The sequence below is a fragment of the Perca fluviatilis genome, chromosome 17 (assembly GCF_010015445.1).
Source record: "Perca fluviatilis chromosome 17, GENO_Pfluv_1.0, whole genome shotgun sequence".
NCBI classification, from domain to species: domain Eukaryota; kingdom Metazoa; phylum Chordata; class Actinopteri; order Perciformes; family Percidae; genus Perca; species Perca fluviatilis.
In genome coordinates this window covers 31,914,375-31,935,439 of record NC_053128.1, presented here as the reverse complement: position 1 = coordinate 31,935,439, position 21,065 = coordinate 31,914,375, and the positions used below count along the sequence as shown (strand labels likewise).

Here is a 21,065-nt window from a genome sequence, read left to right as displayed (position 1 = left end):
CTGTAGAAGGACTTAGCCTACTTCGTGTTTTACAGATCATTTCTACTGTCTTTGAAAAGATCCTCTCACAAGGGACACTTGTTGCTGGCATGCAAAGATATTTTTTAGCAAGGACATACAAATGAGGAAAGATTACTGCTCTCTCTTTCCAGTAAGTCAGGGGATCATGAGTTCTGGGCAAAAACGCATAGTTGTGGTATTTTTTCACTTCCACTGTGGCTTCAGCTGTAGCATTATGTATAATCTGGGTTTTACGGATACAATCATTAAAACGTTCCCATAAACTGTCCTGTTCTATCTATCTATCTATCTATCTATCTATCTATCTATCTATCTATCTATCTATCTATCTATCTATCTATCTATCTATCTATCTATCTATCTATTAATGTGTCACTGTATGTAGGTCTATACTCTGTCTGTCTCAGTCTATCAGTCAATGTGTAAATTTAAATGTAAGCCTAAATATAACTAAACAAATCGCACTTTGAATGTCACTATATCACCAAATATCCGCTATCTCAAAATCAAACTCATCTCACAAAACCCACGAGGTCAAGGGCGCTTGACTTCACTTTTATACTGATGTGCGATGTGTGTTCCCGACCCTGTCAATCAAACGCTGATTTGGCGGACCATGCCACCTGTTGAAACACTTGTGAAACACTCCGGTGTTTCATTTAGCCGTAGTCACGTGACATGGGTGTTTTGAATCACGCTTTGGATCAGTGTTTCGAAACATCTGCGCTTCGGGATCTCGGCAAAGCTTCGGAACATCAGTTTCACTTCAGCCATCCCTAATTTTAAGACAGCGGTAGCCCTAATTCTGTTAGCCGCTCGCTAATGCTTTTTTTCTCTTGGATCCTTCTTTTGGAATATGGAGCGGGAACCTGAAATGGGGCCTTTTATTCCTAAATTCTCGTTACACAAACGGCAAATATTATTTACCGACATGTTGCTTGCATGCTGAGCTATGGAGCTATGCTTTGCCTGCAGCAGCAGCAGGGGTAGCCTGGCTTGTGGTTGTATTTTCATACGCTTCGTGGATCTGATTGGTTGATTTGGCCCCGTCTATCACCAACATAGGTGATAGACAGATGGTTCATCCAATCAGCTAACCAGTAGTTCCGCCCCTTCCCAAAAGTTCTCCAACGGAAAGTTGTATTTATGGATATGCCGAGCAAATGCGAAGCAATCCATCTGGTGGAGTCAGGTTAGAAACCTACAAAGTAGAAAAAAGGGAACATTTTTCAAAATTTCTAAAAAGACAATGAAACATTCATGAATGTTTTAAAAAAGCTACAATAAATTTGAAAAAATTGTCGACATTCTTGTTCTTTTTCCGACAAGAAGATAATGGATGTTATGCTGCGTTCCAGATATCAATTTGGGTTCACAATACATTTTGGCCCGCCTACTTGGGCGCCAAACTTAGAAACACAGGAAATGTTTTTTAAACTGCAATTACCTGACAAACAAAGCAGAATATGGCAGATTTGCCGACTCTGAGACTCAGATATTCTCTTTTTCCAGTGTGGCCCTCTGGGAAAATGAATTTGACACCCCAGATATATATATATATATATCTGTTCAAATATTTAATCGTGATTAATCACACATTATTTATCTGTTCTAAATGTACTAAATTTTTGAAATAAACCAAATACCAAATAACCAAAATAAAGATCAGTGGTGGGAAGTCCTATTTCCGTCATTGACGTTTTTAGCTCTTTTGTTGTTTTTCTCGTTTTTTTTCCTTTGTCCTTTTTTATCTGAAATGTTTTTTCTGCTTTTTTAACATTTTGTTGGAAGTTTTTTTCAAGGTTCTTGTTGCTTTTTTGTCGTTTTTGGTCCCTTTTTTACATCCTATTTAGTAACTAATTGTGCTCCAATTGTCTTAATACTTCTGTCTACACTGTATATATATGTATGTATATGTGTATATATATATATATTTATTCATTCAATCTTTATTTATCCTCGAGAGATCATTGAGCAGCGAGCCAGAAAGACAAAAACAGAACAATGCAGAAAATACAAGAAATATAGAAAGACAATAAAATGTTCAGAATTGGAAAATTATTTGATAATTTAGGATAACAAGAATGCAAAAGAAAGTACAACTATGTAAAGGCGAAGCAGTTACGAGTAAAAGTTTGCAGGTTTAAAACCAGATTTCTAAAAAACGGCAAGTGCTGTAATTTGTAATTCACTATCTTACATAATAACGCAGGTTTGTATTATTTGTATGTGATCCAGGTTTGTATTTATTTGATGAGTCATCAGTGTGTCAGCAGACGATGATGTAACCCTGCAGCTACAGGTGAGTAAATGTGTCTCGGCCTGTAATATCAGTTTTGTTTTAAGTAACAGTTGTCCATCTACTTTCAGTTCTGCTGAGGTTCAATGTCTTATCATTCTCGTAATGTATTTAATATTCTTATAACACACACAGACAATGAGACTGAGAATGTGGACCAATACACTACATGTCCCAATCCTTTTGTAGACTTCACTAAAATCTCTGCATTAGTTACTGACTTCTACCTCTGGGTTTACTTTCCATAGCCGATCATAACAGGTTTGCTACAGATTGTGGAATAACTTGTGACGTTACATCCTGTCCCGAGGCTTCGGAGCTTGTGTCGAGAAATCCCGGAAGTTTCGTATGAAGGGCTTATCGAGGCTTGTTATCCTTTTTAGAGAAATTACGCCTCGCTGCCTGTCAATACCACGTGGCTTTATTACACCTCCATGATCTACACAAGCAAATTCACTGCCCTCTGCCCTGTTAAACCACTGGCACTTTCTAGTCTTATACAACTAATATTGCCCCATTATCATATCATGATCAGTGTATCTCCGTGTGTACTTTGTCCACAGCAATCCCACCAATCGGTCCCAAAACCTCCCAGTTAGAGAGGAAATGCCCTAAAACATATTCTTTGTAAATCTTTCCAATCATTCCCCGAAAGAACCGAGCAGTCTTGCCTTGTTGCACCGTCCAAATGTTCTTCACAACTTGAGATTTTCAGCGTGGAGCTCGCTAGCTCGGTGTCTGTTGTAGTTTCCCGAAGAGAACGGAGTTTGAGAACGGTGACACACAGAAAGAGGGACATCCGGAGTGTGAGCCACGCGCTGTTGATCCAGACTACATTATGACCAAAGGATTGACTTAAACACATTTGATAGCCACATTCCTCTCAAGGCAATCTATTTATTATACAGTTATGTTATACAATCATTAGTGACAGTATACCACACACAAGACACACTGTGTTGATATGAACGGATTACGTGAAATATATCCGATCATCTGTGCCTATTTTACACTCTTTGGCCAACAGGTGGTATCGTGAGAAATGAACCACTTTGCTGGAAAGCTTCATGACTTCATGAGGTATCGTCTCGTCATCACTTAGATGAACTATGGAGCACCAAAATGTTCAATATTAAATGGTAGATAAATAGCATGTCGTACAATAAAAGATCATATGAATACATTACAGTCAATGTCCTTATTTTATAACTACAGGTGAAATAGTCCAAGCAGCAGATGAGGAAGGATGCTGATAAGCTGCAGTAAAAACACAGTAACTGGGGGCTAAAAGCATAACATAATGACATACAGAAACAGTAACATGGTACTCTGTGTGGTCATTGCTCAGCTCCATTCCCCTAACTTTGGACTTTCAAACACAATGTTTCACTTTTAGACAGAAGTGTGTAGTTTGTAGTTAGACAGTATGCGAGAGTTTCTTTGCAAGTTTAGACACTCAAACATCAGCACACAGGTGCATTAAATACAGCTTTACATTTCCCATATTTAAACATAAGCTGCAATAAACTCCTGCACTCTGTCAAACTTGCAGGAAATGAATGTAATAGTAGGCAACGTTTTGGTACTAGACCTTCATCTGGCAAAATCCTTCACCTTAAAACTCTGATCATGTTACCTGATGAAGGTTTAGAGTTTCTTTGAGTTACAGCTTTACATTTAAATATCTAATCTCCTCCAGAGTATGTAAAGTATGTGCAAAATATCTCAGCAGAATATTTCCCTGATGACATTGATTTTCTGCAGGATGTCAGACAGCGTGAGGGCATTCCCAACAGGTTTATCTCGTCTGTCTCAGCAGTCTCCATACCTGCTGATCATAACTGTCACGTCCACTCTGCAGCTGCTGCTAACTGATGGAAGGAGTGCGTGTGGACACGTGTTGAGTGTCGAGCAGCGAGGTGGCCGAGAGCTCCGCGGCGCCGCTGTCTTTCCTCGGCTCAGCGAACGGGAACACTTCTCTGGTCAGGCGTGTGACGAGGCACGGCATCTCTTTCTTCCCAGCGAACTTCCCTTTGGCCTGGAAGCTGTAGGCCACCCGGTGGGAGAGGCGGGTCATCAGGCGCGTCAGCTCCAGGTTACGGTTGCCGTCCTCCTTTAATAAAGTGCAGAACGTCTGGAGGAAGACGGATCCGAGTGGGTGCATGAACGCCCCGTAACCTGAGGAGAGGAAGGAGGGAAGAAATGGAGGAGAAGAAAGGAGGATTGAGAGGTGTTTACCTGGTGGTGGGACAGGAAGTGTGTGTGTGTGTGTGTGTTTACCTGGCGGCGTGGCGTACATCACAGCTGTGTCTACAGGAATAGAGAGATGCTGTGAGAAGTCTCTGCTGTCACCAGCTGAATCCACCTCCACACCGTCATCCAGACCACCTCCCCGACACGCCTACACACACACACACACACACACACACACACACACACACACACACACACACACACACACACACACACACACACACACACACAAAATGATAGAAATGTCACAAAGCTGTTGAAAAGCGACAAATGTAGTTAAACATAGAAAAAACCTTAACATACAAGTGAACATGAGACATATCACAACAACTACAGAAAACAACGTGTGTGTGTGTGTGTGTGTGTGTGTGTGCGTGTATGTGGTACGTGCATGATTGCGTGCGACAGTAAAGACTCGGACCTGTACGAGGAACACTTTGGCCTTCTTCTCCATGTTTTCGTTGTCAAAATATGAAAAGAGACGACACAGTTGGACGGGTTTCCCATCAGCCCCGAACACGCATCCCTCGTCCCCGTGAGACGACAAGACGGCCAGAAAACAGTCCTTCACAGGCCGCCGGCTCTCTGCAGACACACACACACACACACACACACACACACACACACACACACACACACACACACACACACACACACACACACACACACACAGACTTTTATTCTCAAAGTATTCTGACATTTATCTCATAAATGTTCAACCTTTTCCTCGAAATATTACAACTTTTTCCTGAAACTTAATACTCAAAATAACTTTTTGTCCTGTAAACTTTATTCTTTAGATATTATGACATTATGTTCTCTATATATGACACACACACACACATGCACGCACGCACACATGCACACACACACTCAGACAGTTTGCTCTACAGTCCATCAGGTACATTTTTATGACTTTTTGTCAGATTTGGATCTTGTGACCAATAATAATGTCAGCGTGTGTGCGTGTACAGTTTGATGTATTAGTGATAAGCAGCTCTGATCTCTCCATGACCCTTCAGTCTGTTTGATATCTGGGTGTCTCTGCTGACGCTGCACACAGAGAAGCAAACACACAACCTGTCTTACCATCTAAAGACAAAGACACAATGTCAGTATAAAGCAAACACAGTTCATAAAAAGAAGTCTGACGTGGAAAAATTATGCTGAATGCTACGAAGCTAACAGCGTTAGTTAGTTTATCTTTACAACACATTTAGAAACTCTGAGCCACAATGACACAATAAATACAGATTAAACATTAAACTGGATTCCTGCTGTGTGTTACCTAGGCTGTTTAATAAATGTCTCTCTACTGAAAAAGCAATATTACAAAACTTAATTTCAGACATTTTATATACATCTATCTACTATTTTATTCATTTGGTGAACCTAGGACTTTGGTAAACTCATTTCAAGCACCAAAACAATTCATCAACATGAGTAAAGATTTGAAGAATTTCAAAAAGCGAACTTCAACTTTAGGGTCTAATTATCTCTTTACACATTACTCTAGGACGAATGTGGGCTCCAACCTACACAAAGCTGAGTTTGTTCTGAACATTTTAATATCAAACACATAGGGATCAGTTATATGCAAATGCCCTAAAAAGGAGAATTTAAGAAGGAAACTGCACTTAGACCTCAGAGGGTTTTAATAATCCCCTGCATGTTCTGAATTTGTATCCAGGCATTATTCATGCTGTGTTACAGTACCTTTCAAACTTCATCATGTTTTTCTGTTTCTAATTCTGACATTCTCGATGCTGTTGCTGTGTGTTACCTTTCAGAAACAGCTGGTAGATCTCGTCCCCGCTCAGGTCACTGTGGATGTCCACCTTGAAGCCCAGCTTGCTGAGGGTGCGGTGGAGAGTCTTGGTGTCCTTGTCGGCTCCAGGCCTCCTCCCCAGACTCACACCAGGGACAAACTGGGCCACAGACACCAGCACTGCCCGGTTACACTCCCCGCTGTCATCCATCCTTCTGCTGCTGCTCGCTGGGTGAAAGATAAAGTCTCTGTGTGTCTGTTATGTGTGTCTCTGAGAGACGTTGTGTCTCTGTGTGTCTCTCTGTGTTTGTTATGTGTGTCTCTGTGTGTCTCTGTCTCTGCAGATCAAACCCTCCCAGCACAGTTGTGAACCTGCAGACACACCTGTCTGACCGTATATGGACTTCCCTTAGCAGGCTGTTACATGTCAAAGGATCACATGCGTTTACGTCTCGCAGCGTTACATAACTTTGTCCTTTTCCTTCTGTGCTGGGAAACGACACTGTGCAATCTCTCTGCACGTCTCCCTCAGGTGTGTTTCTCCAGATGACTCAGCGCTCGTCTGCTGAACATAAAAACAGACACCTTTAAGCATGTTTACACTGGACCGCAGCCTGTTTTTAGTCAAACAAACGCCTTCTTTTACTGATAAATTACTGATCCTCTGCACGTTTTACTCCACAGACTGATGCACGTTTCTCTTAACATGCTGCTCTATTATTTATTTATTTATTATAGCTTTTATTTATTATTTAGAGGGTCTGTTCCCTCATGTTTAACATGTTTGACTTTAAACTAATCTGAATCTGAATCTAAATTAAAGAAGTGATTCGGCTAAAACAGGAAGTGTGTTGGAGCTTTGAGGCCTTTTAAAACAGTCAACACAATAAAAGTCTTTATTTTTCTATATATTTTAACTTTTTATTGTTTTAGTTTTGCTCTGTTCCTTTATATCAAGGTTCAGTATCTGTCATGTGCACAACAATAACAGAAGTAATTGTTCGGCTCAAACAATGCTCATTAAATAACTAAAAGTTTATTTGATTTAAGTTGACTCCTGTAGAGCATTTTGTTCACTTCCTGTTTTAAAAGTAAACTTTTCAGTGGAGGTTTTACTAAAAGTTTTGCCCAATCAGAACTCCAGTTAAAGCTTCTGTAAAACGTTATAAATTGTAATCCTTCTTCTCACTTTCTGCACAGAAAGATGGGCGTCTGGCATTATGCAGTGGATGAATAAGTCATTCAGAGTGAAGCATGGTGATAAATCCTTGGCTGGACGTTATGAGAAGACGTAGAAACACAGGCTGCAGAGAGAAGAACAACAGTCATCGGTTAGTTTCCTCTTAAGTTGTCAATAACTAAGTTTGTCTATTTCTTACTGTGTTGGGCCGTCGAATACGAGCGTTGAGGAGCGGAAAAAACATTGAAAACATTGGAAAATGTATCAAAAAGCATCAACAAAAGCCTTAAATGTGTCAAAAGCGTTTTCAAAAAGCATAGAAATGCAGAAAAAAGCCTCAAGGAGTGAAGAACCAGAAAATATTCACATTTAAGAAGTTGCAATTTAGAGAAGTTTTACTTTTTTTAATAAAAAATGACACACACTGATTCATTGATTATCAAAATAGTTGATGATTAACTTAATAGTTGACGACTTCTCGGTTAATCTTTGCAGCTCTAGTTTTAGATTCAAAGTTAAATTAAAAAAGTATCTTTCTGTTTTATAATCACAGAGTATTCCTCTGTGATTAAAAATGTTTTTGGGAGGACGCTGAAACCCAGACACTAAATACAGGTTGCAGAGTGAGAACATACATAAACCTGTAAAGAGAAGTGGAGTTACCCATCAAGTTAGACAGGCTGCAGAGACAACAGTCATCGGTAAGTTTCTTCTTCAGGTTTGAGAACGGGGCGTCTCTCAGTTTAGTCAAATCTAATTCAGATGAACTCGTCAACCAGTCAATGAGTTCTGTTAGGTAATCAGAGCTGTCACTTTCTGACGTCCTCACAAACATGTTCAAACTAAATGACTCATAAAGATGCTTAATAAGAAGTGTGTGCAAAGTACTGACCGAGTACTTCATGTCCCAGGGCCGGAGCCAGACGTGAACATCTGGGGCTCACTGTAAATCTATTTCTCACAAGGAGATTTTTTCCCACTTACCGGAGCTATTTGCACTACATTTCAAGACATTTCAGATAATAGAATGACTAAACATCTGTACATCATTTGTCAAAAACATGATAGTTTCCATGGAAATATCTAAGAAAGAGAGAGCTGTCCATGCAACTTGGCGTCTGGTGCTTGTGGAGCTCTGGCAGCAATTTTAGTTTATGCGTTGTTTTTGAATGTTCTAGGTTTTAGATTTGAACAGTGTCGCGAGTATAATGGAAATAATGCATATGTACGTGAGATCTTTGATAAAGATTGCGGATCTTCTGTGAATGCTGATGACAAACTTTTCGGATATGGCAGTGCTGCTTTAATCACCACGCAGACCCCTTTTGCCGTCAGGAACAATAGAGCTCGTGGAAGGCAACAGGCTGATGCTTTTGGCACAATATTATCCATCTGTCTGCTACTCGCCGGAGATATCCATCAGTGTCCGGGACCAAACAATTTGCAAATGAAATACCGGCCAAAGGCGAGACGTAGCAGTGACTGTCCTAACTGCGGGAAAGTGGTGAGGATAAACACTAAAGCAGTCGCTTGTGACTTTTGTGATGCCTTTGTTCACATAAAATGTGGAAATATTGCATCTAAAATCTACGAACTGGCCGTAAGGACTAATTCTGTCATTCCGTTAGTTTGTAAACGATGTTGTATGAATGAAATGTGTAACGCGAACATCACTGATTGTCCGGAGGAGTTTGAGTCAATGCATTGTTCTGGTGTCAGTTTTTCTGATGCAAGGAATGACTGTGAGGCTGTTTTCAGTCGGAAAGGGCTTCATTTTATTCATATTAATTCAAGGAGTTTGCTGCCTAAGCTTGAGGAGCTCAGTCTACTTGCAAGTACCTCTAAGGCTGCTGTGATTGCGGTGTCAGAAACCTGGCTTGATGGATCTATACAGGATGCTGAAGTTGAGCTTACGGGTTACTCTATCTACCGGCACGATCGGAGCGGAAACGGAGGAGGAGTGTGCCTTTTTATAAGGAATGACTTGACATATAACCCGAGGGCCGATCTCCAGGTGGAGGGTTTGAAGACTGTATGGATTGAACTGCTGCTTCCTAAAACTAAGCCCATTATCATTTGTGCATGTTACAGACCCCCTAAGCAAACAGAATTTTATGAGCTTTTTGAAATGGTTTGTTGTAAGAGTAGCATATGTATGGAGAACGAATGTATTATTATGGGTGATTTTAATATAAATGTACTACAGGCTCGAAATAGTAGTTTGAAAGAATCTCTTTCAACTTTTTGTAAGGTGTCTGGCCTGCAACAGCTAATTACTGAACCTACTAGAGTGTCTGCTAATAGTCAATCCCTATTGGATCTAATATTAGTTTCAGAATGTGAAAATATTTCTCAATCAGGTGTCCTCGATATTGCTTTGAGTGATCATAACTTCACTTTTTGCACACGCAAAGTTTCTAAATCACTATTGAGGACTGGAAATCCTAATCATAGTTCAATTAGGTACAGATGCACTAAACATTACACAGCTGAGGAATTTAAAGAAAGGCTTTCCAGGAGGGATTGGTCAGATGTTTTAGGAAGCAATGATAATGATGGGTCTTGGAATTTGTTTAAACAGCACTTTGTAGCTGCTCTTGATAAGGTTGCACCAATGAAGGAAACCAGAATTAAACAGAGAAGTGCAATTTGGATGACTTCTGACATTCTGGATCTTATTAGACAACGTGATAAATGGTTCAGAAAGTTTAAGAGGTCAACTTTGTCTTGTGACTATGATAAATATATATATTTTCGTAATCAGGCTGATGCTATTACTACAAACTCACATTGGCCCAAAAAGCTATTGAAGGTCCTCACTGACATGGGCGCTAAGGGGAAATCGAAATCTAAGTCTGGTAATATTAGATTAGTCATTGAAGATAAGATGATTTTTGAAAAAAAGCAGGTTGCTTGCATTTTTAATACCTTTTTCACAACAGTTGCTGCCAGTCTGGTTGATAAGTTGCAGAGTGTGTCAGGTAGATATGGCTCATCATTTGTAAACTCCTTTTATAAAAACAAACATGTTACTCCTGATGCTTTTGATATTGGCACTGTCTTGGAGAGGGTGAGAATGTGTCTATCCACATTGTCAATTAACAAAGCCACTGGACAGGACTTGATTCCGTCCAGATTTTTGAGCGATAGTGCCAATGTAATTTCTAAGGTACTCACCCATATAATACATTTATCGTTACATCAGGGTATCTTTCCAAGCGACATGAAAAGGGCCAGGGTAGTCCCCCTTTTTAAGAAAAATAACAGATCAGATGTTGGTAATTATAGGCCTTTATCAATTCTAACTGCCATATCTAAGGTGTTTGAGCGTCTTGTGTATGAGCAGGTGGAAGAGTACCTTGTCAGACAAAATTTACTGTATGAACTTCAGTCTGGATTTAGAGCAGCATATTCTACTGAAACCTATCTTATTCATTTATTTGATTATATTCGACAAAACGTTGATGAAGGAAAGTATGTGGGCATGATTCTTCTTGATTTGCAAAAAGCTTTTGATACTGTAACCATGCAATACTACTATCAAAGCTACAAAGTATAAGCTTCAGAAATACTGCTGTAAAATGGTTCACCTCATACCTCACTGGACGGTCTCAAGTGTGTGATGTTGAGGGGACCACATCAGATCCTCTTGATATTACTTGTGGGGTGCCCCAAGGTTCAATCCTTGGCCCCCTATTATTTTTAGTTTATATTAATGACATGCCAGCTGCGGTGAAATGTAAGTTGCTTTTATATGCTGATGACTCTGCATTACTGGTCTCTGGGAATGATAAAAGTGAGATTGAGAAGACTCTAGGAAATGAATTAAATAGTTTTAGCAAGTGGCTTATAGACAACAGGCTTTCAATAAATCTGGGAAAAACTGAGTCAATTTTATTTGGAACAAAAAGAAAGTTGTCTAGAACAAATGCACTTAAGGTTACATGTAATGGCAATGAAATAGTGTCTCAGAAAAGTGTTACATATCTGGGGTTAACATTCAGCCCGGTCTCATGGAAGTTCGTGTAAATGTGACGTTATTTGAATCTATTGATACGTGTTCACGGAGACGTTTTTGTCAGTTTTTACGTGGTGGACAACACGAAAATGTAAAGTAATGTATTTCAATGGGAAGCATATTTTGTGGGTTTAAGGCGCCCTTTCCCCGGAGTTTAGGGCGCCCTTTCCCCGTAAGTTTTTTTCCTAAACCCAACCTCCGCCATCCCGTTATTGTGGGGCGTCCCCAGCGGGCCGTCTCGCGGGTGCCTCCCGGCTTATGGAGCGTCCTTTTCGGCCGCCTCCCGGCGGGTCCCCAGCAGGCTGTCTCGCGGGTGCCTCCCGGCTTATGCATGGTTATGCATGTTCTGCTTGGTACTGTGGATTATCAGTTAAACTTAAAAACAGACTGCAAGTGATGCAAAATAATGTTATTCGCTACCTGTTAAATGCACCCCCCCGGACTCATGTTGGTAGAGAGGCTTTTAAAAGGGTAGGGTTGCTGCCAGTTCATGTTAGAGTGGAGCAGTTAAAGTTGAATCATATGTTTAATGTCATAAATGGCTCTGCACCCAAATATCTACATTCCCATATAAAAATGGTTCATACACAGCATAATCACAATACTAGGGCCAGTGTCCGTTCTTGTAAAGTGCCCAGAGTCAATAATGCAGCTAGAAGTTCTTTTTTTTATACAGGTGTAACTTTATGGAATAATCTGCCGCTTTCCCTCAAAATTGTAAATACCAGAGGGGCTTTTAGACACAAGGTTAAGGCATTTTTATGGAATAGAGTAGCCAATATTTTTTAATTATAGTAGATTGATTATTTTATGTGATTTATGATTTTTTTATTTTAGAATGCTTTGAAACCTTGTATGATCTGTATTACATGTTATTGTCTTTGACCTGAAATAGGTCTTCATTATGTGTTGCATGTTTTAACACCAAGGACCATGTTGGAAATGCTAAGAACCATGCTATCCTTTGGATTATGTTGTTTGTCAAATCCAAAATAAATCAAATCAAAAAAAAAATTGTTCTTCAATTGTCTGAAAACAGAACTCTATAGATTATACACTATTGAAACTCTCTCACTTTCGTATACACTATTAAAATTATTTTAACATACAACTTAAACACCCTTACAGTATATACACTATTGAAATGCTCTCATTCACACTACTGAGAAGCTGTCACACACTACTAAACACTCTCATACACACTATTGAAATGTTCTAACACTCACTACTTAAATGCTGTGAACAAGCGATAGAAAACTCTGCTCATTTCTCTGTGACGGAGCAGTTTTAGTGAGGAAAGTTGAAAGGACAGAGACTGAATGACTAAACATGAACACTGTACTTTGTGGTGTTTCAGGAGGAAAAGTGCCTCAGTTATACTCTCATATCAGTTTCACATTTTCTCCGTCAACTTTGTATGAAACCCTGGAATGAAGACAGGAAGAAAATACTTTGTTCATATTAGTTTATTCATCATGTAAAGCTTCAGTTTGTTCACACATCCCATCAGTAAAGTCAGTTCAAAGACTCATGTTCAATTATTTCATGAACAGATTCACACAATCACTTTGTTTGAACCAGAATCTCAGCTATGTAAAAGAGAAGAATGAGTTATTGATTATGATTATAACATTTGGTCCGCCAAACAAATAAATATAGATCTAGATTTCTTTACAAATGTCCACAAAGAGAACAAAGTGTGTAGGATAAAGGAGGTCTGGTGCTTTCTCTCTTCAGAGCCACACAGTGGAAGAGAAACTAAATACACTTTTAGTTTGATTTGATTTCTGTGTAATGCCAAACATTTGGCCCGTCCCACATGGGATTACAAGACACCGCTATTTAACAGACATCTTCCTGTCCCGCAGATACATAACGTGGCGAAATACATGAATATAAAAAACAACAGCTAATATTTACAGATCTTCCCGGTAAAGATCTTTTTTAACATGTCGTCTTGTTTCAACAGTTCAAGGTAAAATAACAGATCTTAACTGAGCACATTGAGAGCATCTGGGGCTCCCCGAATGTTTTTCTCGACAAACAAAATCATCTCATCACTTCTAAAACTTCAATACAAGCAAAAAAAATATCAAACAAATTTACAGAAATGTTTAGAAAAGCAAAAAGATTTTGAAAAAAGTGAGAAAAAATGTAAAAGCAAAAAAACAAGAAAAAGCAACAAAAACCTAGAAAAAAGCAACAAAAATGTGTAAACACATGAAAAACATCTAATGCTGACAAGAAACGTCGAAAAAATAGAATGTCACAACAATCAGCTCTCAGCAACAAACATGGAGACTAATAAGTTGAAGAGTTAAAACACAGAATTTAACCTTTAAATGACTTCTGTCTATTTCAGTTTAGACAACTCAGCAGAGGCTCCAAAAGTCGAGACAAGGCCCCAAAAATCAAACATTAGTCCAGCATAGAGCGGCTGAGTGAATGTGGTCTGGACTCTGTGGAGGAGAGTCATGGTTTCAGAGACGCTGTAGAAGGACAGAATACCTGCACTGTGATCCAGGTACACTCCTAGTCTGGAGGACACAGGACCTGAGACAGGAGTTTGGACTTTGTTATAATAAAATGTATAACTGTTGTTGTTACAATATAACGCCCAAGATTTGTCATTTCGTCCAAATCCACATTCATCCGACCTCCCTGCTCTGCTGATATCCTTGTATGCGACTGCTACATAAACTCCTCCTCTCCTCTCCACCTCCCAGTAACAACATCCAGTCAGACTCTCTCTACTCAGGACCTGCCACCAGTTAGTGAATCTGTCTGGGTGACTAGAGTAAGACTGTTGTTGCAACATGAATGTTGCTTTCCTGTTCCCCTCAGATAATAATAGCTGTATGTATGCTGTGTTTGGATCCAGTGTGATTTCACGTGAATATTTTAGGAATCCAGCTCTGGTCTTGGACTCTGGTTGTGGCAGTAAAACGTCCACTTCATTTCCTGTCAGTGAGATGTTTGTCCACTTCTCTGTCAGAACGTCCTGTAGTTTATCTCTGACTTCTGACACGGCCGCTGTCACGTCCTCAAAGCAGCTCAGAGGACGGATATGGATGCTGGATGTAGATTGGCTGAGTGGTGACAGTGAGGGGTAGTTGTGTAGAAACTGGTTGTGATCCTCTGTGTGTGAGAGCTTCTTCAGCTCAGCGTCTTTCCTCTTCAGCTCAGTGATCTCCTGCTCCAGCTTCTCCTGAAGCTCTTTGACTCGACTCACTTCACTTTTCTGCTGGGATCTGACCTGCTGCTTCACATCAGAGCTTCTTTTCTCCAGGAGACGGATCAGCTCAGTGAAGATCTTCTCACTGTCCTCCACTGCTTTATTAGCAGAGCGATTGATGGCCTCCACCTGCTGTTGAAGCAGCTTCACATCTTTCTCTCTGTCCTGGATTCTCTGCTGGATGTTTTGTCGACTCCCCTCGAGCTCTCTCTGCCTCTCACTTGTCTCTGCTGCAGATGAGACTGTATCGTGGCCTTTATGTTCCTCCACAGAGCAGAGATAACAGATAAGCTGGTGATCAGTACGGCAGAACATCTTCATCACCTCATCATGACGAGAGCAGACGTTCTCCAGGAGCTTCTTGGACGGCTCCACCAGCTTGTGTTTCTTTAATGGAGCTGATTCATAATGAGGCTGAAGGTGTTTTTCACAGAAAGAAGCCAGACAGATCAGACAGGACTTGTGTGCTTTGAGTTTTCTCCCGGTGCAGACATCACAGGCCACATCTTCAGCTCCAGCATAGCAGTGATAAGCAGGAGCAGCTTGGAGTCCAGTCTTCTTCAGCTCCTCCACTAAATCTGCTAACATGGTGTTTTTCAGCAGGACAGGCCTCAGCGTGAAGCTCTGCCTGCACTGAGGACAGCTGTAGCTGTAGTTACGATCCTCTCCATCCCAGTGGCTTTTAATACAGTTCATGCAGTAGCTGTGTCCACAGGGAGTAGTCACCGGATCCTTCAGTAAATCCAGACAGATTGAACAAGAGAAGGTTTCCCGGTCCAGCTGAACTCCTTTCTGCGCCATTTCACCTCTCAGTGATGACTGTCTGACTGTGACTTCCAGTATGTGTGACTGTCTTATCAAGGGATCCAGGTTCAAGGTTCAGCTTTATTGTCATTATACAATACAGGGAGGGGTTATCAAGCTTTGATTCATGCCAAGATGAGGAGTTACACCTTGACTTTGGACTTTGTTTCCTCATTTTAAATGACACCTCAGTTAAAACGTCCTCTACATCAGAAAACATGACATTTCTAGTTGTGAAATACTTCTTGGCTCCTCAGGCTTTGTTGATGTCTCCATAAGTCTCTGACACTTACTCAAAGTCTCTTAAATTGTCTTTTTACTGGTTTAAAATCAACTGAAAGTTATCAAACTAAATTGTCATAGAAGCCTTAAATTGCTGTATAATACTCTCACAATGCTAGAATGTGTGTAAAAGGTGTCAGAGATAAGTTCTCTGAACACAGGTGCATAATAAGATGCCATTGTATCCCATTTGTTATTTTCTCTGTAAACCACTGAGTTTAAAATCCAACACTGACACTTTAAGTTACTACTGTATGCTGATGATGTGGCGCTGGTTGGCCTTCTTTGTGACGGGGACTCTGCAAAAGGTCAAACATATTTTAATCATTTCTCTGCAGTGGTGGTGTAAAGAGAGTGTGTTTAACACATAAAAGTTATCTTATCCAGCAACACACAAGACTCTCCTGATAAACTTGAACCTTTGACCATCACTGCATTCCCTGTAGAAACTGAAATATGTCTTTCTACAAAGAATCAGATAAACATCAATAGCACAAAAAAAAACACACGAGACAATACAAACAATACAAGTCATGTATAGGGTTATGTCACACTGGAACATATTACCACTGCATTTAACACAGATTACAAGTGAGATCAGTTTTAAAAAGGGAGTTAAATTAGCAATTAGTCCAACAGAAATCATCTTTAAGTGCATATGATAGTTGGGATGTGAATGTGGATTAATGTTGTGTTGTTTACCTAAGTACAGACACTAGTGTACACTGATACAGTGTCTATTGCTTACTTGTGTCAAACGTTTGTTGAAAAGGAAATTAGAATGTATTATAAAACAATATTTTATTGATAATGTGGAATACAGTACAGGCCAAACGTTTGGACACACCTTCTCATTCAATGCGTTTTCTTTATTTTCATGACTATTTACATTGTAGATTATCACTGAAGGCATCAAAACTATGAATGAACACATATGGAAGTATGTACTTAACAAAAAAGTGTGAATTAACTGAAAACATGTCTTATATTTTAGATTCCTTAAAGTAGCCACACGAGGTAGTCACCTGAAATGGTTTTCACTTCACAGGTGTGCCTTGTCAGGAGTTAATTAGTGAAATTTTTTTCCTTATTAATGGGGTTGGGACCATCAGTTGTGTTGTGCAGAAGTTAGGTTGATACACAGCCGACAGCCCTATTGGACAACTGTTAGAATTCATATTACGGCAAGAACCAATCAGCTAAGTAAAGAAAAACGAGTGGCCATCATTACTTTAACAAATGAAGGTCAGTCAGTCCGGAAAATTGCGAAAACTTTTAATGTGTCCCCAAGTTCAGTCGCAAAAACCATCAAGCGCTACAACGAAACTCGCTCACATGAGGACCGCCCCAGGAAAGGAAGACCAAGAGTCACCTGTGCTGCTGAGGATAAGTTCATCCGAGTCACCAGCCTCAGAAATCGCAAGTTAACAGCAGCTCAGATTAGAGACCAGATGAATGCCACACAGAGTTCTAGCAGCAGACACATCTGTAGAACAACTGTTAAGAGGAGACTGCGTGAATCAGGCCTTCATGATCAAGTAGCTGCTAGGAAACCGAGGCTAAGGAGAGGCAACAAGCAGATGAGATTTGTTTGGGCCAAGAAACACAAGGAATGGACATTAGACCAGTGGAAACCTGTGCTTTGGTCTGATGAGTCCAAATTTGAGATCTTTGGTTCCAACCGCCGTGTGTTTGTGCGACGCAGAAAAGGTGAACGGATGGATTCTACATGCCTGGTTCCCACCGTGAAGCATGGAGGAGGAGGTGTGATGGTGTGGGGGTGCTTTGCTGGTGACACTGTTGGGGATTTATTCAAATGAATTGAAGGCATACTGAACCAGCATGAGTACCACAGCATCCTGCAGCGACATGCCATCCCATCCGGTTTGTGTTTAGTTGGACCATCATTTATTTTTCAACAGGACAATGACCCCAAACACACCTCCAGGCTGTGTAAGGGCTACTTGACCAAGAAGGAGAGTGATGGAGTGCTGCGCTAGATGTCCTGGCCTCCACAGTCACCGGACCTGAACCCAATCGAGATGGTTTGGGGTGAGCTGGACCGCAGAGTGAAGGCAAAAGGGCCGACAAGTGCTAAGCATCTCTGGGAACTCCTTCAAGACTGTTGGAAAACCATTTCAGGTGACTACCTCTTGAAGCTCATCAAGAGAATGCCAAGAGTGTGCAAAGCAGTAATCAGAGCAAAGGGTGGCTACTTTGAAGAAACTAGAATATAAGACATGTTTTCAGTTATTTCACACTTTTTTGTTAAGTACATAATTCGATATGTGTTCATTCATAGTTTTGATGCCTTCAGTGAGAATCTACAATGTAAATAGTCATGAAAATAAAGAAAACGCATTGAATGAGAAGGTGTGTCCAAACTTTTGGCCTGTACTGTATATTCACTGTAATAAATCCCAAAATGACTCCAATGCGTCATCCGATATTAAGGAAACATGCTAAGTTGAAATACTCTTTTCTGACAACAATGGAATGTTTAAACTCTCTTAATGATGATTTTTATGGGGCAGGGGAGTCTACAACTGACCTTGGAATGGGAATAGTCAGGGGTAGGATATCAGGGGGCGTGGCGGTCCTATGGAATAAAAAGCTAGACTCAACAATAAATGTGGTTAGGCTTGATGAAGATTGGTGTATAGCCCTGCGTTTTGTCTGTAATAACAAGGAGTTGTATATCTTAAATGTGTATACACCATATGAATGCTGTCAGAATGAGGATGAATATTTAAATAGGCTTGCCTTTATTAGTTCATTTATTCAAAACAGTAATACCTCTTGCGTTTATGTCATTGGAGATATGAATGCGGATATTTCAGATAGGAAGTCATTGTTTGCTAAACATATAAATCAATTCTGTGAAGATAATAATTTCATATTGTCAAATAGAGAATTATTGCCTACAGACAGTTATACTTACATTGGCGAGGCCTGGCATACAACATCATGGCTGGACCACTGTATCAGTACAGCTGATGCACATGCCTCAATGGGGTGTATGAGCATTTTGTATGGGATAACAACGTCAGATCATATACCTCTTGCTATGGTGATAAATGCTGAACACATACCTGTGCTGTCCAGATGTGAAAACGGTGTCTATACAAAAGCATTAGACTGGTCAACACTCAAAGAGGAAGACTTCTCTGCCTGCACATACAGACAAGTCATTAGGTAATATCCAACTACCTCTAGATGCGATCTTTTGTAAGGATATTAACTGCGAGGATGAGAAGCATAGGAGAGATATATGCTCCATGTATTCTGACATAGTTCATTCTCTGTATGAAAGCAGTAAGCCCTATTATAAATATAAAACAAATAAGAACCATAACAACAAGCCTGGCTGGAAGGAGTATGTGTCTGGATATCATACGGAGGCACGGGAAGCCACTAAATCATGGGCTATTGCTGGTAGGCCTCGACAGGGTCCTGTGTTTGAGTATAAGAAGCTCACTAATGCAAGATATAAGTATGCCATTCGCTTTATATGCAAAAATGAGCAGGCCATGAGGGCTGATTCCATGGCAAAGAAACTCATAGGTAGCAATGTTAATGATTTCTGGAAAGAGGTGAGAGCTCTTAATAACTGCAAGACATCTTTACCATGCACTGTTGAAGGCATCTCCGGACTAGAGGAAATTGCTGAGTTATGGCGACAGCACTATAGAACCTTATTCAACTGTATTCATACTGATTTGTATAAAGTAGAACACATTGAGAGCAATACTTCGCTGGAATCAATGGTGATTATGTCACATGAGGTACAACAAGCCATACATAAGCTTTCTAATAACAAAGCTAGTGGATTGGATGGTATTTCTGCTGAGCATCTTAAAAATGCCAGTATAAGAATAGCTCCCTTGCTCGCCATTTGCTTTACTGTTTTTATGATACATGGTGTATTGCCAGACTTAATGTTGGCTGTTCTTTTAGTTCCAGTTATTAAGGACAAAGCTGGGAAGATCGGCAGTTTAGATAACTATAGGCCTATAGCTTTAGCGAGTATATTATCAAAGGTACTAGAAAAAATTTAGTTGGACAGATTAAATGAATTTATTAACACCACAGACAACCAGTTTGGGTTTAAAGCTAAACATGGCACTGACTTGTGTATATATGCTCTAAAGGAAATTGTGAACAAATATAGAGATAAAAACTCATCAGTTCTTATGTGTTTTATTGATGCTTCTAAAGCATTTGACCGCATAAATCATGATAAATTATTTAACAAATTAAGGCAAAGAGGGGTGCCCAAGTATATTGTGAGAATTTTAGCTTACTGGTATGCTCACCAGACTATGCAAGTGAAGTGGGGCAATAGTGTGTCAGCTTTTTTTGGGGTTGGTAATGGAGTCAGACAAGGGGGTATTTTGTCACCGGCTCTTTTTAATCTTTATATGGATGATCTGTCCAGGCAGTTGAGAGCCTGTAATACTGGGTTCATGATTAGTAATTCAGTAGTGAACCATATTATGTATGCTGACGACCTTGTGATTTTTAGCCCAAGTAGTGCTGGATTACATCAGCTTCTTACAATCTGTTCGGTATATGGTGTGGAACATGATATTAAATATAACGCCAATAAGAGTGTTGTCATGATCAGTAGAACTAAAGATGATAAAGGTTTGAATTTCCCTGATTTTAAATTGGCTAATAATACGCTTAGTGTCTGTGATAAGGTGAAATACCTTGGTCATTTTATCACTGATAAAATGACAGATGATGAAGATATTTACAGGCAATGTCGCATGATGTATGCACAAGCCAATAGTCTCTTCGTAAATTTAGGGGCATGTTACGGTGGTGTAAAGATATCTCTGTTCAAAGCATATTGCACACCGTTGTATACTGCGCACTGTGGTCAAACTTATAAAAGGCAAGTCTTTTAAAATTGAAAGTAGCATATAATGACGCAATGAGAATATTACTCACAAGACCAAGATGGTGTAGTGCAAGTGAGATGTTTGTGGTTGCAAGAGTGAGAACCTTTCATGCTGTTTTAAGAAACCTAATGTTTAAATTCATGTGTTGGCTTGATGGGTCACAAAATGAAATAATAATGGGCTTAACTGACATACGTCTAAGCACTACACGCTACCAATCTCGTATGTGGAAACACTGGTATAATTGTCTCCTGGTAGAACAATAATTTTCTTTTTAAATTTGTTTGTTTTTATATTT

General features: G+C 39.9%; 2 protein-coding genes across 2 annotated transcripts; both read right to left on the bottom strand.

The window, feature by feature from the left end:
- Window positions 1-3,184: 3,184 nt before the first annotated feature.
- Window positions 3,185-6,844, bottom strand: LOC120545689 (caspase-3-like). The gene is made up of 4 exons (XM_039780243.1): window positions 6,357-6,844; window positions 4,995-5,158; window positions 4,601-4,721; window positions 3,185-4,498 (listed from the first exon to the last, which is right to left on the bottom strand). Exons 1-4 carry the CDS (start codon window positions 6,550-6,552, stop codon window positions 4,188-4,190), a joined length of 792 nt encoding a protein of 263 aa, XP_039636177.1. The 5' UTR covers window positions 6,553-6,844; the 3' UTR covers window positions 3,185-4,187.
- A 6,145-nt stretch (window positions 6,845-12,989) lies between these two features.
- On the bottom strand, window positions 12,990-15,600 carry LOC120545688 (tripartite motif-containing protein 16-like). Its single transcript, XM_039780242.1, has one exon. The coding sequence runs from the start codon at window positions 15,573-15,575 to the stop codon at window positions 13,893-13,895; it is 1,683 nt and encodes a 560-aa protein (XP_039636176.1). The 5' UTR covers window positions 15,576-15,600; the 3' UTR covers window positions 12,990-13,892.
- Between the last annotated feature and the right edge of the window lie 5,465 nt (window positions 15,601-21,065).

Excerpts from the sequence above, each read along its gene's own strand:
- LOC120545689 (XM_039780243.1), bottom strand. The coding sequence starts at position 6,552 with ATGGATGACAGCGGGGAGTGTAACCGGGCAGTGCTGGTGTCTGTGGCC. Across the intron at positions 4,722-4,994 it reads CCAAAGTGTTCCTCGTACAG|GCGTGTCGGGGAGGTGGTCT; the intron begins GTCCGAGTCTTT and ends GTGTGTGTGTAG. Across the intron at positions 4,499-4,600 it reads GATGTACGCCACGCCGCCAG|GTTACGGGGCGTTCATGCAC; the intron begins GTAAACACACAC and ends TCCTCTCCTCAG.
- LOC120545688 (XM_039780242.1), bottom strand. The coding sequence starts at position 15,575 with ATGGCGCAGAAAGGAGTTCAGCTGGACCGGGAAACCTTCTCTTGTTCA.